Source organism: Protopterus annectens, chromosome 2.part0 (genome assembly GCF_019279795.1).
Source record: "Protopterus annectens isolate FY-2018-M chromosome 2.part0, PAN1.0, whole genome shotgun sequence".
Lineage (NCBI taxonomy): Eukaryota > Metazoa > Chordata > Ceratodontiformes > Protopteridae > Protopterus > Protopterus annectens.
The window spans coordinates 1,735,793,512-1,735,811,011 of NC_056728.1; the positions used below are offsets into that span (position 1 = coordinate 1,735,793,512).

Below are 17,500 nucleotides of genomic sequence, written 5' to 3' on the forward strand. Positions count from 1 at the left end.
TTTGCTCACCAGTGGGAGTGGGGAGCCTTGAGCAGCCTATCTGTCCCTGAAGGAGTGACCTCAGCACAAGAGCTTGTAGTAATTGGTTGTTTTGGATCATTTCCAGCTCTTTTGAAGTTCCCTGTTTAAAATCTGCTTCTGAGCATTTTTTCTGGCTATACTACTCAGAAACAGCTCCTCGTGGTCCTGCAGAGTGGTCCTAGCAACAGAGAACTGAGAAAAGCGACTACTTTCCTGATTTAAGTATTTTTTGCTGTTTTTTACCTAAAATACATTCTCTTGCTTACTTTGAACAAGCTTAAACTGTTTTTTAGCTGTTTGTTGCATTATATATTATCTGCACTTAAAGTTACATTTGGTCGAAAATTGGTCGAAAGTTTGTTTGTTAAATTTAACTGTTGAGGCTGCCCACTAAAGTGTGCTAGCCTGTGTAACTGATTTATTACTGTTTCCTGCATTTCTGTGTACTTTCTATCACAAAAACAAAAAAAACAAAAAAATATCCTTGTTTTCCCACCTCTACTCGACTAGTTTAGACCAGTATACAAGCTTTGCTGTATTATGGGCTGTGGTGTAGTTCCTGTGTTGTCCATTGCCTTACTTGGATAGAAGGAAGTTTCCTTGCTCACCAGTGGGAGTGGGGAGCCTTGAGCAGCCTATCTGTCCCTGAAGTAGTGACCTCAGCACAAGAGCTTGTAGTAATTGGTTGTTTTGGACCATTTCCAGCTCTTTTGAAGTTCCCTGTTTAAAATCCACGTTTGCTGATTAGCGCATAGCGCTGGTTAAACAAGGTTAAACTTTTTCTGGCTCCGCCAAGTCTGCTCTTCAAATTTTCCCTTACGTAAGCTCTACTCTTAGAATTATCAGTCTACTCACTATATTATAAGCCTAGCACTTGTTCTCAAAACCTCTCTTCTAAGCAAGCACTCTCAAACCAAAGTAAGCACTACATCCACCTACCACCCCTGTGAATACCCACTTCCCTTAAAGGCACAGCACTCCCTTATACTATTCTAGCATATAGAGTGGTGGATCACTGGCATCCTCTCCGGTTCAGCTGGTTAATCTGGGAATCTTGAGACAATGCTACAATTGTCTCATGTACACAGACAACCCTCTCCTCCTCCCAACAAACACAAATACATGTGAGAGATGCAACTATATAGCCAAACTGGAGGCTGAACTCTCTCAATTCAGGACTGGCAAGACCAGACAGGAGGATAAGGTAACCACACACACAGCAAACCCAGTCCCACATAGACCTACCACAATTGCAAACCAAACACATAATAACACAAAGACATACTCGGAGGCTCTAATAAAAAACTTACCAAAACAACAGAGGCTCCCAAAGCAGACACCCAAAAATCCACCACCTCAAAACATATATAACACATGAAACACATACTTCAATAAAGCAGTGTGTCAAACAATCACAGCCCTTAAGGCCAAACACCATGCCTGATACACTAGTAATTGGTGACTCTATAGTCAGACACACTGACGTTCCGCTTACCAGGCTGAACAAGGAGAGGGTAACGGTGAGCTGCCTGTCGGGAGCTAGGATCCGCCACATAACACATGCACTCAGGTCACTCCAAAGCAAGCACAAATATGACTCCATCATTGTCCATGCCGGCGTTAATGACCTGAGACGTACCTCCCTGGACTACATGAAAAGAGACATAGAGGAGCTCTCTGATTATGTAGCCCAGGCTGGTATGACCCTGACCCTACGCAGCATCTTGCCCTCACCAAGAATGATGCCACAATACAAGGACAAGATGATCAGCTTTAATAATTGGCTCAGTTACTGGTGTCATTCTAGGGGGATCCAATGTCTGTCTGCTTGGGATGACATGCTGGACAAGCCACGCTGCTTCGCAAGGGATGGTTTGCACCTGTCACCACTGGGCTTCCAGATATTGGCTAAGGCTCTTGCCACCCCCATAGTGCCTTTTTTAGGTAAGGCTCAAAAGACAACCTCACCTCCTACGAAAACAAAAATGGGAAAAAACTAAGGGTAATGCTGCTCAACGTCAGAAGTCTAAATCTCAAGATGCAGGCTCTCGAAGCACTCCTCAGTATGGAGATGTCTGTGCAGTAACTGAAACCTGGTTCAAGGCTCCTGAGAGCACCCCAGCTCTACCAGGCTATACCTCGTATCATGCATTTCGGCCCCAGAACTCGGGCCGAATCACAAAGGGAGGGGGAGTGTCCATATTCATCAAGGACACCCACGCCTCCAGGTTAGTGGCAACACATAAAGCATCGGAGACCATCCAGGTGCTACTAACCGTAGGCAAAACTGCTATACAACTGGTAGCATGTTACAGACTATCCTCCCAATCTCAGGAACCCCATTCAGCCTTCCTGAAGACATTGGAGGATATGAATGTCTCACCAAATACCATCATACTGGGAGACTTCAACTACCCTAACATAGACTAGGTGCATTATTCTAGCCCTAACACCCTAGCCCAAAGGTTCCTGGTTCACAAACATGGGGACAAAATGCTCCACACCGGAAGTATACCACTCACTAGTGAGATCTGACCACAAACTAATCACCCTGGATATTCATATCCCACCTCCACCCCCAGCACAAAAGACTACACCCCCCAACCCCACCCCCTGCCCAGAAAACCACAGTGAAAAACTTCTATAAAGCAAATTTCACACTCCTCAAAACTGAGGTGGAATCCTTCAAAGTCCCTGGGCCTGTGGAAAATACGGCCCAGACTGCAGAATCCTTTATAAACGCATTCTATGAACACCTTCAGGAATGCATGGATCATGCAATCCCAAATAAAACCAAGACCCAATCCTCCAAAGGCAGACGTCCTGTCTGGTGGACCCCAGCCATAAACAAACTATACAATAGAAGGAGGAAGCTACTACATGATAGAGCAAAATCCCAAAAAGGGAAGGCATCTCTGATCAGTATTAGCAAAAAAACTACGGGCACTCATAAAATCGTCTAAGGCCAGCTTAAAGAGAAAAATTGCACAAGACACTAAGGATAATCACAAGGCTTTCTTTAGTTATGTTAGGAACCTGGGTGGGAATTCCCAGATATGCTCAGAATTAGTCCAAAATGACAAAAAATACACCGAACCCACAGACATTGCCAACATCCTAGCTGACAGGTTCAGCGCAAACCCCCCCCCCACCAAAATGGCAAATATCTATCCCAGCAGAGTGCTGCCCCCCTGACATCTCAGATGCTTAGGTAAGAGCCGCCCTCTCCAAAGCAAAAAACACAGCATCAATGGGACCAGACGGTGTCCTGGGCTGCGTCCTACATGAACTCCAAGAAGAGCTAAACCCAGACATAAAACTACTGTTCAATCTCAGCCTTACTACAGGATATGTACCCAAAGAGTGGTGTACAGCAACAGTGGTCCCTCTCCACAAAGGTGGTGCCTCAACGGATCCTGGAAACTATCGCCCCAAAAGCCTGACTAGCTTGGTCTGCAAAGCTATAGAAAGGATCATCATGGACCTCATAAATAAAGATATTGGGGACCTATAGACACTGGATCCTACCCAGTTCGGCTTTGTTAAGGGCAGATCCTGCCTCTTAAACCTGGTCAATTTCTTTGAAACAGTCACCAAGGCCATTGACGAGGGGAAGGTGGTCCACACAGCCTACCTGGACCTCGCACAAACCTTCGATACAATACCTCACTTGGGCATTATAGATAAGCTCATCAGCTTAAATATAAACCCCTATATCACTAGATGGGTTGCAAACTGGCTCAAGGATAGAACCCACATGGTTAGAATTGCTGGAGCCATGTCAGACTCCAAACCAGTTACAAGTGGCATCCCACAAGGCTCAGTCCTGGGACCTCTCTTGTTCGGTATATATTTCTCAGAGGTACAGGCCAACACAGAAGGACTGTGGCTGACCAAGTTCGCAGATGACTGCAAACTGGGCGCCATAATCGACTCTCCAGCCGACACAAGCATCCTCCAAAAGGGCCTCATAGAAACAGACAACTGGTGCCAGAGCCATGGCCTCAAGCTAAACGCCAAAAGTGTATAGTCATCCCCTTTGGCAAAAACAAAGTGCCCACAAATTACCACATAGGTGGTAATCCATTAAGTACGGAAGAAGTAATTAGGGACCTGGGGACCCAAGTTGATAGCAATCTCTCATTTGACAACCACGTAGCCAAAGTGGTTAGAAAAACATTTTATAGAGCCCACCTAATCATGAAGGGATTCACATCTAGATCACGGGAGGTCATCGTGCCTCTTTACTCATTCCTCATCAGGCCCATAATTGAGTACAATGCCACTTTTGGGATGTACCTTACCAGATAACTGCAGCAACTGGAAAGACCCCAAAAGTACCTCATCAAGAGGCTCAAAGGGCTCAAACAGATGCCATATGCTGCCTGGTTGAAGAAACGCCAGCTCTACTCAGTGGCATACCGCCTGCCCAGAGGCAATCTGTGCCTGATGTATAAAGCCATGTCCAACCCGGAATTAATGGACATGCTGCACCTCAGAAAATCCAAATCCCATCGAGCTACGCGCTCGAGAGACTTGAACCTCAGCACTGAAATAAATAGGACATGCTGGAGTGACAGATTCATAACCCAGAGGCTGCCTTCACTCTGGAATAAAATCCCAGTCCAGGTTAGGCAGAGCCCCTCATTGACTCTCTTCAAGAGGAATCTTGATGAGTGGATGGGATATCGTAGGTTTACCCTGGGTATCACTTCTGTGTCACTGTTAGACAGAGGCACATTATACTAACCTCGAAAAAGGGCATAGCAAAATTAATTTAAAATGGGTGGCGAAAGCCAAACACACTCTGGCTAGGCTTATAAATGCCCTAGGGCAGATAGCCTAGTATGAACCTATGAACCTAAGTCCACCGATCTTTAGAATAACGTGTAAAACCAAGGCGGTGCTCCCTCAGACTTTAGTTTGGGTGGCAAGATGCATCAACTGCTGGCATTTTTCATAGCTAGACAACTTCCTGAAGGAACTTGCCCATGAATTTGAACACCTGCTTTTATGAAAAGAACACTGAATGACCAAAAAGAGGCATCTTCAGGCTCTCATATGCAAGAACTTTAAACATACGGTACTGGATTAACAAATATATTCGGTGCCTTCTCTGTCGTTACAATATCGTTTACATTTACATCTGTTTTTATACTCTTTATGTACTGCAAGATTTGTCCTCTTCTCTACCTCAGACTTAATGCATTGCTCAACCAGACTGACCAGCTATTGTCCAGACAAATATCCACGTCTCCCTATACACACTAATAAAACTGGCATTATTTTGACAATCGCATGTAAACCTCTGTGCCAGTGCAATTTCATTCCTCGCAGACTAGGCCATAACAAAAAGAAGTCCTTTAATCACCTCACTTACCAGGTAACAAATAAAAAAAACACTAAGTGATTGATTACATAAATAATTTCCATTTCTGGTACAAAAACTAAATGTCTGCTTACTGTCACTTCTGCTTAGTTTTAACATTTACTGGCTTTCATGAACTTAATTATTTAACAGTCTAGCTCTATAATAACATCCTTTAGTCATGTATAGCACTGATTTCTTAGCAGTACTATGACAGAGTGCTTCACAGTATGTACAAACAAAAGTAAAAATGGCTTACATCCTGATTTGTCATATCCCAATATGGTCGCTCTCCATACGATGTCACTTCCCACATCACTATACCATAACTCCACACATCACTGGCTGAAGTAAACTTTCTGTACTGGATAGCTTCTGGTGCTGTCCACCGAATTGGAATCTTTCCACCCTAGAAGCAAGAACAAGTTAGTCAGAATAGAAAAACAAATGGACATCCAAGTATTTGCCGGTAACTGCAATATATAACCAATGTAATATACATTCATACTTTCCCTGTGACATACACATATGTGAACATGGACATGGATATGGGCATACACAGACACAGACACAGACACACACAAACACACACACACACACACACACACACACACACACACACCTGCATAAGTTGAAGAAAATTTGATAAAACTAGAAGGCAGTGGCTGGTGTTTTTTTTTTTTTCTTCTTTTTTTGCACAAATGAAAGTGAAGTCCCTAAGCTATCAGTCTTCTGGCATAAGCAAAGAGGAGGAATGGCTGACAGCTTCAAGGAATTTTAGCTCCCAGAACATATTATATTAAGGTGGATGGAACATGCTGGGTGGTGGTGGTGGTGGTGGATAGCAGGCTGGAAACCCAGTAGATGGTGGAGTTTGAAATGGCAAAGGTCGGGACTCCTCTGTAAGTATATGCAAACCAGCATAGGGCCTAGAGATCTCAATCTCTTTGCAAGAAGACTTCATACTAACATATATTATGGTCATATAGCTTGAGTCTAAAGGAGTCAGGAACGGTGTGGAATCTGAAGATATAGACTGCAGAACCAGGATAATGAACCAGTACCTATCCTTGATAAACAACCTTAGAAATCAGTAGGACTAATGGGGTTTAAAAGGCATTCCATTCTAGGTCCATTTGCTCTTTAACCACTGTTCTGTTAAGACTATCCATTTTATGTGCCTTTTTTCTTTTTGGTCAGCATTAAGGGGCTCCATTCCCTCTCCCTCCCCCACTAAGTCCATTAGCTTACTGTACTTGTGAAAGGCTTTGAGGTTTCCATCTTTCCTGCATAATGTTATGCTATTAAAGGTGATTAAGCCTTCAACGTTTGGATAATTTGTGGTTCTCTCCTAAACAGAAAAAGGCACAGAAGATGGAACTGTTGGCAGAATTTGTCTTCCCCAGACACAATTGTTAGCTAAGCATTCAGAGACTGTCATGATCCTTGGATTACGACAATCCAAACTAGTCCATTTCAAAATTAAAAACACAACAGCGCGATTAAGAATAAAAAAAATAAATAAATAAAAAGGAAGTCTTGGAAAGGACAGATGGACAGCCAGACTAACAAATAATGACTTCTTGTAACACCTTAACATGGGAAAGGTTGCCTTTTCATTTTGGCAGTGGATCAGCCAATATCTCAGGCTATGCAAGTAGGCTTGCTCTGCAAAGGGAACATCAGAAGCTCTAGAAGGCCCACTGATAGGTTGATGCCCATCTACAGTTAATTCTGATGTACAACAATTTATATTGCAACAGTGACTCCTAAGATGAACATGAGAAGTTACAGTGCATGGTTGTTGAGCTTACGTATTCTGAGATGGAGAAAAACAGATTAATCAAGGACAGCTTTGAAGTATGTCACTTTTTCATCTGGACAGAGAGAAGCCAAAGGAAGTAGTTAGGCATATAACAATACTCTGAACCAGTGGATTTCTCTGACCTCTAAAGCATTTTTGATTTTGCTTCTGTGGAATATACCTCTCTGTTCCTTTCCAGTACATTATAACAGGTTTTAGAGTGAAAGTCAGACAATTTAATGGTTATTCAATTCAAGACATCACCTCATTGTTAAAAGCAGTACACAGAAACCTGTGTTATTTATGTCTGCAAAAGCAAACAATGTTCCCTGCCACACGGATCAAGGCACTTCAGTGCCCCTGTTCAACTTCTGTTACCTGTATCATATTTACAAGTGACTTACTTTAAAATGGGAAGAATTTAGGAAAGCAATCTTGCTTACTCCATATAAAATGGCTTCTCATGGGTCAGTAACACTGCAGAATGCAGTAGTATACTGAGTCACAGAGATGTCTGTTACCAATAACCTTATACAGTGATTTAACATCCCAGCAGATAAGCACACTGAATGACACTTCTTGTTGGCATCTCCTTACAGGTGTGGCTCCATTAAGTATTAAATGCAAGCTGCTTCAGTTAAAAGGATCATCATGGTTACGCATACATGTAAAAGGTATGCAGCAAGTAATTAGTACCCTGTCAGCACACAGTTTAAATTCCAGACACAGACCAAAGACATCATACTACGACATGGACTCTATCTCTGTGCACACACAGAACATAGCACTTACCAGAGCACTAGTGTAGGTTGGATCAGATGTATCATCCTCTAAGAAACGTGAAAGTCCAAAATCAGACACCTTGCACACCAGGTTACTGTTGACCAGAATGTTGCGAGCAGCTAGATCACGGTGGACATAGTTCATGTCGGACAAATACTTCATTCCTGCAGCTATACCTCGCAATATGCCCACCAGCTGAATTACTGTGAACTGTCCATCATTTTGCTAAAAATAAATCAAAAACTGCTTTTAGGATCAATAACTTCGGGATGGATAAACCTTTACTTTCTTAAATATGATTAACCAGCATGGGGAAAGACCACACACAGAAACCTAAATGCGAGCTACTAATCCACTGCAAAAATAGCCATGGAGCATGTAAAATGTAGCACTCTGTGAGATGACATTTGTTAGTGTTAGGAAAAGAGTAGTGGGTGACAGCTACAAAAGACTGGAGCCATTTGGTTAATTACATGTCAAAAATATAGCACTTGTCAGCAAAGCCCGTACTACTTCTAACAGATTCAGTACTAGCAAAAGGTGTGGGGGAACAGTGCATAAGGTCAAAGGTTCATAGGTAAGTACTAGGTTAGCTGCCCTTGCAGGCCATTTTAAGCCCAGCCAGTTTCCCTTTTTGTGCTTGAATTAACCTACCCCATTTAGTTAGAGATTGGCCTTACCCATTCCATGGTCAATAATTATAAATTGCTCCAAATGAGAATAAATGTATCATACCATAGATAATTTGAGGGAACCCATGCATGGATTTGGAAAGCATTTTGTCTATCTTAAAAATGACTGAATTATAGATACATTGACAATGACAGCTTACGTACAGCACAAAGTAACATGAACAAGAAAACAGCAGGCAATGGACCACTGTCAGTGAATCCAGTCGCAGCCAGACAATCCTTACCCATTTACAAAAAAAGGGATCCTTATTGCAATACACTCTGCAACATCTCCCAGTTTTTCTGTTTTATTACGTTTGTGAGTTATAAATAAAAAAATGACAATATCGCTGCACACAATGCCAAATTTAGGAAAGGGTTGGCAGCAAAATGTAAACAGAGTTTATTTGGTACTACAAATTCAAACATGATTATGTAGAGGATGAGGTGATGTACAAATAAATGCCTAACAGTGTTCTGTATTTGCAGTTTCCCAGCATCTATGTTCTGTGCAGCAGTCTTTCCACATATAACCACTGCCATGCATCCTGAAAAGACACTTGCAGGACTGACTTGAAGGTATGCAAAAGAAAAAGTTCAAGGGGCAGGGCACCCAGCACACATACCATCCACTATAAATTAATCCACCTTCCCAACCCCAAATTTCTAGTTTGTTCTTAAAAGCAACATTTTCTTAATACTTTGGTTGACCATTACAAGAATTATTCAAGCAGAAGTACAAAGTCTGTTGAGAAAATGTCACCATCTATATTCGGAAGACTGCACTCCTACTTAAAACAAATACATCAGCAGACAAGATGGACTCCAGTCAGTGTGGTTCCTCAGTACACTTCTGATAAACAGCAAATGAATAAGTCATAGTAATAAATGGCTTGTACAATACAATATATATCACCAACAAGCTGTTTTAAACAATATAGAATCAGACAGGGCACAGCCAAAACCAAAAAATCCAAGCAAAAGTGGTGCTGCTTATGTTACAAAGCTATCTTTTCCACATGGTAATTAGGAAAGCAGGATACCACAGACACTATCAGCTCCATGCAACAAAGGTTTTGGATTTGATACACAATGCAGACAACCTGGAATCAATCAGTGGCCTACATGCTGTAGGAGTCAGATGAAGAGATAGGAGATTGGTTGGCAGACATTGGTTCGCACATTCCAGGATGATGGTGTTGGCAATGTCCCACTAGAACAGCTCTACCTATTGCAGGGGTCTTCAACTTTTACAATTCCTTAAAATTCAGCTGGAGCCGCAAAACCTAACTGACCCCTAAAAATGAAGATAACACAGTGTATAAAGTTTTATATTTAGTCATTATACTATATATAAAAGAACTAAGTTCATAAGAGCAATATTTAAAATCCATCCCTCGTTTTGTTCTTTTGTTGGGATTTTTATTGAATCACTCAATCGCTCTCAGTTTGTGTGTGTATGTGTGTGTGTGTGTTCGTATGTGCACGTGTGTGCGTGTGTGTGTATGTGTGTGTAACTACTTTGTAACCTCTTAGAGCAAGAAATTCAGACAAAGGCATAAATAATTGGGGGAGAAAGGCTCAAAAATAAAAACACTTTTTAAATATTGTTCTTACAAACTTAGAAAGTTGATAGAATAAGAGGTTTTGCATCAGCGTGAATTTTCTGAAGTGTATGAAGTCTGAAACCCAAATGTATTTCTATATTTTCTGACTTCAGCCCTCAATGATTTGCCACAGATTTGCCAGAAAACCACAATTTTATGAGAAACAGGCCAAAAATATGAGGCATAAATCAGGACATTCTGTGAAAATCTGTACAGCTGAGAGGTAAGTGTGTGTATGTGTGCATGGAAAATGCATGTTAACAGAAACTGTGTTATTCGAGCAAGTTTATAACAGCAATAATTAAAATCTGTCTCTACTTTTGTCCCTTTGTTCCTGTTTATTTGGGCTCTGCCCAGATTTCTTGTGGTAAGAGTTTGAGAGGTATGAGAGGTATGGACACCTTTCAGGAGATGCTGCTGCTGCCAAGGGATTACTCTCGGTATTTGTGGAATGCATGGTAACAGAAACCATGTTATTCTAGCAAGTTTCTAAGATCATAAGAACAATATTTAAAATCTGTCACTTGATCGCTGTCAGTATGCATGTGCGCTTTGTGTGTGTCATGAGACAGAGTCGTCATTACTTTTCAAAGCTACAGGGAGCCATTGCAGAGGGATGAAAGAGCTGCATGCGGCTCCTGAGGCGCAGGTTGCAGACCCCTGACCTAGCGGATCCCCTGAGACAGAACCTGACAAAAATGCAAGCTGGACCTTGTGAGTATACAGTGTGTGTACTTCCATAGGTCCAACACTGTGGGTTCTGGTCAACAAGATAAGGGATGTTGGGACAATACCAAAAAGTCTCCAAATCTCCAAAGGAATACAGATACAATCTTCATTTCTCTCCAGTGTCCTCAAATGGGGAGGGGGGTTTAGGAAAATGTATGACTCATAAAGGATGCAGGGTTTGATGATTGTGGGAAGAGGGGGCCAAAAAATGAAAAAATGTACATATTTGGCTAAAAAATATGAGATACTTACAGCAGATCTACGTGTTCACTGTTGTCTGATTTTTGTTTATCTCCTTGAAAGATATTTAAACAGAGGGAGATTAGGAATATTACAGTCAATGAAATAAATTTGTTTAAAGTACTGAGATATTATTCATTTCACGCTAATTTTACCTTCTTTTGTGCTATATGACTTCTAATTTTATTCTGATTCCTAAAGAGTATGGGACATCTCTCAATGGCTGAATTGGCTACTCATTCTAAGCTAAAAAGGACTGGCCTTCTACCCTTCATTATTAAGAAAGAGGTGCTCAGCCAACCCTTCAAATATGTTTCCTGTCCTCCCAAAGGAAGCAGAATCAGTTCAGTCGTACACAGGTAGTGCTTGTTTTTCTGGACAGTCTGTATAAAGAACCTAGTTCTAGATCCATCAGGTGGACTGACTATTACAGCACATACTCTAGATGATGAATTCTGTATAAAGAATCGAGTTCTAGACCCATCGGGTGGACTGGCTATTACAGCGCATACTCTGGATGATGAATTCAAGACCTTCCACAAATGCAAACCTATTCATCATTCAGCCTTAGGAGAAACAAAATGATTAGTGATAACTTATACATTGAACACTACAAAAGGCAAGCAAGTGCTCTCTCTTCAGTATTTAGCAGAGCATGAGAAGAGGGCAACCTATGCACTTATTTATTGATCACCCTTTCAATCAAGAACTGATGCAGAGTTTTGTGCTTGCTGACAGTAGAGAAGACAGAGGAGGCCAAATGTGCTTAGCAGGCCAGCATGCTTAGGAAATAAGATTAAGCCAGTCATCATGACACAGCCATTCTTATCAACTGTCAAACCACCAGTCATCATGACACAGCCATTCTTATCAACTGTCAAATCACCAGTCATCATGACACAGCCATTCTTATCAACTGTCAAATCACCAGTCATCATGACACAGCCATTCTTATCAACTGTCAAATCACCAGTCATCATGACACAGCCATTCCTATCAACTGTCAAATCACCAGTCATCATGACACAGCCATTCTTATCAACTGTCAAATCACCAGTCATCATGACACAGCCATTCTTATCAACTGTCAAATCACCAGTCATCATGACACAGCCATTCTTATCAACTGTCAAATCACCAGTCATCATGACACAGCCATTCCTATCAACTGTCAAATCACCAGTCATCATGACACAGCCATTCCTATCAACTGTCAAATCACCAGTCATCATGACACAGCCATTCTTATCAACTGTCAAATCAGCAGTCATCATGACACAGCCATTCTTATCAACTGTCAAATCACCAGTCATCATGACACAGCCATTCCTATCAACTGTCAAATCACCAGTCATCATGACACAGCCATTCCTATCAACTGTCAAATCACCAGTCATCATGACATAACCATTCTTATCAACTGTCAAATCACCAGTCATCATGACACAGACATTCTTATCAACTGTCAAATCACCGGTCATCATGACACAGCCATTCCTATCAACTGTCAAATCACCAGTCATCATGACACAGCCATTCTTATCAACTGTCAAATCACCAGTCATCATGACACAGCCATTCCTATCAACTGTCAAATCACTAGTCATCATGACACAGCCATTCCTATCAACTGTCAAATCACCAGTCATCATGACACAGCCATTCCTATCAACTGTCAAATCACCAGTCATCATGACACAGCCATTTTTGTCAACTGTCAAATCACCAGTTATCATAACACAGCCATTTTTATCAACTGTCAAATCACCAGTCATCATGACACAGCCATTCTTCTCAACTGTCAAATCACCAGTCATCATGACACAGCCATTCTTATCAACTGTCAAATCATCAGTCATCATGACACAGCCATTCCTATCAACTGTCAAATCACCAGTCACCATGACACAGCCATTCTTGTCAACTGTCAAATCACCAGTCATCATAACACAGCCATTCTTATCAACTGTCAAATCACCAGTCATCATGACACAGCCATTCTTATCAACTGTCAAATCACCAGTCATCAGGACACAGCCATTCCTATCAACTGTCAAATCAAAACGGCCTTCACACACCCTGGGCACACTGATACAGGAGTACAGAAGCTAAGAAGATTCTTTTCAATCCCACAAAGTATATTTCACTAGTTAAGCAAATCTGAACAGTATTCCAAATTGTGGATCACCACCACTGCTTACACATATTACTTCAACATCAAATACTACTTCCTTGTTCTACTTGCATTTTTTCCCTTGCAATTTTTGGGATTTTTAACCCATACACTTAACTTTGAGACAGAGCACAAAAATGGTCAGCAAATCAGCTAAACAGAGCTATACAATGCAATCCAGAATTAATAAAAATAGTATTTTGCTCATATTATACGCTGTCCGATGAGACCCTTTATGTCCTCTTCATGTCATGGTGCTTGACTTAACTTGCATGTTTACAGTTTTCCTGCCCACTACCTGGAGACTGTGCAGTTCAGTGACCCACCTACAACAGACTAGACATTTATATCTGCCCAGACCATTTTAGGGACAGTGCTTCATTAGCTGCCACAGTCGTCAGTATGTGGAGGAGTTCCAATGCTTGATCCAAAATTTGTCATGAGATCTATGTATGCAACAGAGATTAAACAGCTAAGGCAAGAACAACTGGGCACTCTTACACTCCTCCCCCCACCATCATCACCAACACTATGTTTCCTCTGAGCATCTATTTCACATTATGGACCACTGCTACTTAATATCTTTATCAACTGCCTGTATATAAGCCATCATCTGGTTAGTCCACCTAATCCAATATGCAGCTGATTCTACTGTCATATGTTCAACAAGTAATATATATATATGTATATATATATATATATATATATATATATATATATATATATATATACACACACACACACACACACACACACACACACACACACACACACACAGCGGATATAAAAAGTGTACACACCCCTGTTAAAATGTCAGATTTTTGTGATATAAAACAATGAGACCACATTAAATCATTTCAAAACTTTTCCCACCTTTAATGTGACCTATAACCTGTACAATTCAATTAAAAAACAAACAAATCTGTTAGGGGCAAATATACAAAAAATAAACATACAATAAGCTGGATGCATAACATGGGGTGACCTGAAGAGGGCTATGCACAAGAGATGTCCTAACAATCTAAGAGATTTGGAGCGCTTTTGCAAGGAAGAGTGGGCAAATATTGCCAAGTCAAGATGTGCAATGCTGATAGACTCCTACCCAAGAAGACTGAATGCTGTAATTAAATCAAAAGGTGCTTCAACAAAGCACTAGTTCAAGGGTGTGCACACTTATGCAACCAGCGTATTGTACATTTTTTATTTTGTGTATTTTTTCCCCTAACAGATTTGTTTTTCAATTGAATTGTACAGGTTATAGGTCACATTAAAGATGGGAAAAGTTTTGAAATGATTGATTGTGGTCTCATTTTTTTATATCACAAAAACCTGGCATTTTGTATGTAAACTTTTTATATCCACAATATATATATATATATATATATATATATATATATATATATGTGTGTGTGTGTGTGTGTGTGCGTATTTGATCTTCACGCCATCACCCAATTCTCTTCTTCCTCCATAAAATGCTGGCTGGAGCAATAACAGCTCATACTCCATCCCAAACGTTATGACAATACAATGAAAAAACCTTTGCCACCCCCCCACCCCCCCACACACACACACACAAGCACCATCACCCTGAGAATAATTCACATGGTATTTCTGCTAGAAACAGTTTATTACATGGATATTTCCACAAGACAACTGATAAGTAAAAAAAAAAAAGAGTCATGTCTTTGTTTTTCTGAACTAAATTAGGCCTTAGCACAGATCAAGTAAACAGCAGCACAGCTAGTTACAATTGTAAACTGTAGTCAGTTTGTTACATGCTTTCTTGGTGAGATATTTACTTTAATGGATTTCATAACTGTCTGATAACAGTAACATTTTAAAACAGAATATGCATCCAACAAATGTTGATATATTGTTCTAGGCTACTCCAGAATTCCTAGCATGGCCTTTGTTAACTAGGTTATGCTTTTGATTCTTTGTAATGCATACCTGTTAATACATAATTTAATAAAAAGTTTTAACAAAAATAAATTTCCTGATTGAAATAAATCAAAAAACATGCAAATAAAGGCAAAGGAGAAGTCATTTTCACAATTCTTGAAAAATAAATTATGTCATTATTGAGTAAAATAACTCTTTACAATCTACAATGTATCCTTCTGTGACACAATTCCACGATTCACAACTCATCAAACTGATTTATATATTTCTTTAATTACTGACTTAGGTAGCCATATTTTCTGACTTCCTTACAAAAAAGTATTCAAACTTCAACAAACACATATTTCACAAGGGATATTCAATTGATCCCAGCACCATGGAATATTTTTTCACTTTTATGGCACAGCCACACTGTTTTGTTTTTGGCCAATGTTTCCCTGGTGAACACCACATGCCCCAGAATGAGGAATTAAAATGATGCAGTTTAATAAAACCTTGTTCAAGCTTGTGTCACAGAATTCTTCTGCTTGGATGGTGAGCAGTCTAACAACTGATCCACCATGCGCTTGGCATTCATGCAGTCTTCAACGTATTCCACATGAAAACTTAACACTACTATCATTTCACCTTTTCATACTGTCTGCTCAGATTTACCATTCTGTTCTTACTAACATGAATCCTTTGACAAAACATTTATCTCAGTATCTCTAATACATCTCTTCAACCAAATGTATACTACAAGCATTATCATTTAATTCCTTATCTTTCCAAGAATTAGACTAAGAGAAAGGTTGTGTCTTGCACTATTTGTAAAACAAAGTACAGACCTAATGGCAGCCAAAAACAGAATTAAAATCTTGCTTTTATGTCTTACCTAGTACCAGACAAGCTATAGCAGGTTTGATTTCCAAAAGCTGATGCAGCACAATCATTAAATCTGCACAACTGTCTCAAAATTAGACAGCACTCTACATCCAAATGAAGCATGAGTACGTTACTTCTGGTAAACTACAGTAGTCAAGTCAACACAATTAAAGGAACATAAATTACAAAAATTAGATATGGAGTATGTATGCAAATGTTTGCAAGTGTGTGTGTGTTTCTGCATGCGTGTGTGTGTGCGTGAGTGTGGGGGGGGTGCACGTGTCTATCCCTGTGGTGACACACATTATGTACATATATATATATATATATATATATATATATATATATATATATATATGTGTGTGTGTGTGTGTGTGTCTGAAACTCAAATGGCAAAACCCATCTCAATGAAAACTCATTCCATAGAAAAGTGTAGAAAGTACAAAATTATTTAATTTCTTATCACAGCAGTTATTAGGGAAGTGAGTGTAACAGAGTGCATGTGAAATACGATAGTTAGACTCATGTAGTGCATTCAGATCTGTAGAAGTCTGTGTTTGCTTTTAAGAACTGATTCACTGAATGTGGTGTTTTTTTATCCTTAGTTGTGCGATCATGGAGTTAGTATATATATATATATATATATATATATATATATATATATATATATATATATGTATATATATGGGAAGGTGTGTGCAAGGGGGGGGGTTGAACCCCTGCAAAAAAGCATGTTTTAGGATATAATTCTTGTGGAGAAGCTTTTCTATGAAGAGAGTTTTCAGTGAAATGGGTTCAACCATATGAGTTTCAGGGAAATGAGTTTTCAGTGTAAATCAGCCAAAACATTTATACACATTTAGTCGAAAACACACCTAGGGAAATAAAATTACATCTAAAACTTCAATACAGCAAATGTTTCCCCAAAACTCCTTTGTTTATAGGGGGAAGTCACCTAAACACCCAATGTGTGGGACCCCCCCCCAAAAATTCCTTTCCAACTCCACAGTCACACAATTTTGAAGAAAAGAGAAAACTCCAGACACAGTGAATCACTGCAGGAGCACAAACAGAAACTTCTAGAGACAGGGATACATTATAACAGTAGGCATTAGCAGGGCACACATACTGATCAGTACTAGCTTGTATGGAAATTTCTATGATCAAAAGCCACACCAGCAGTCATAATCTCCTATAGAGTTACATACTTTTCTATCAAATGGGATTCAGTCATTTGTGTTTAACATTAATTCTGACACACTTTTTGTACATAAAATGTCCTGCATCCACAGGTGTCTGTGTGTATGTGTATACATATATATATATATATATATATAT

The 17,500-nt window shown here is 40.0% G+C and overlaps 1 protein-coding gene across 2 annotated transcripts in view; it reads right to left on the bottom strand.

Moving 5' to 3' along the window:
* Positions 1 to 17,500, bottom strand: part of EPHB2 (EPH receptor B2) — a 2,126,559-nt gene that overhangs the window by 96,562 nt on the left and 2,012,497 nt on the right. For both annotated transcript variants that reach the window (XM_044061768.1, XM_044061767.1), the window contains exons 12-13: positions 7,986 to 8,201; positions 5,649 to 5,798 (exon numbers count right to left, since the gene is read on the bottom strand). In XM_044061768.1, the coding sequence (XP_043917703.1) occupies positions 5,649 to 5,798; positions 7,986 to 8,201 (366 nt within the window). The remainder of the gene's footprint in view (positions 1 to 5,648; positions 5,799 to 7,985; positions 8,202 to 17,500) is intronic.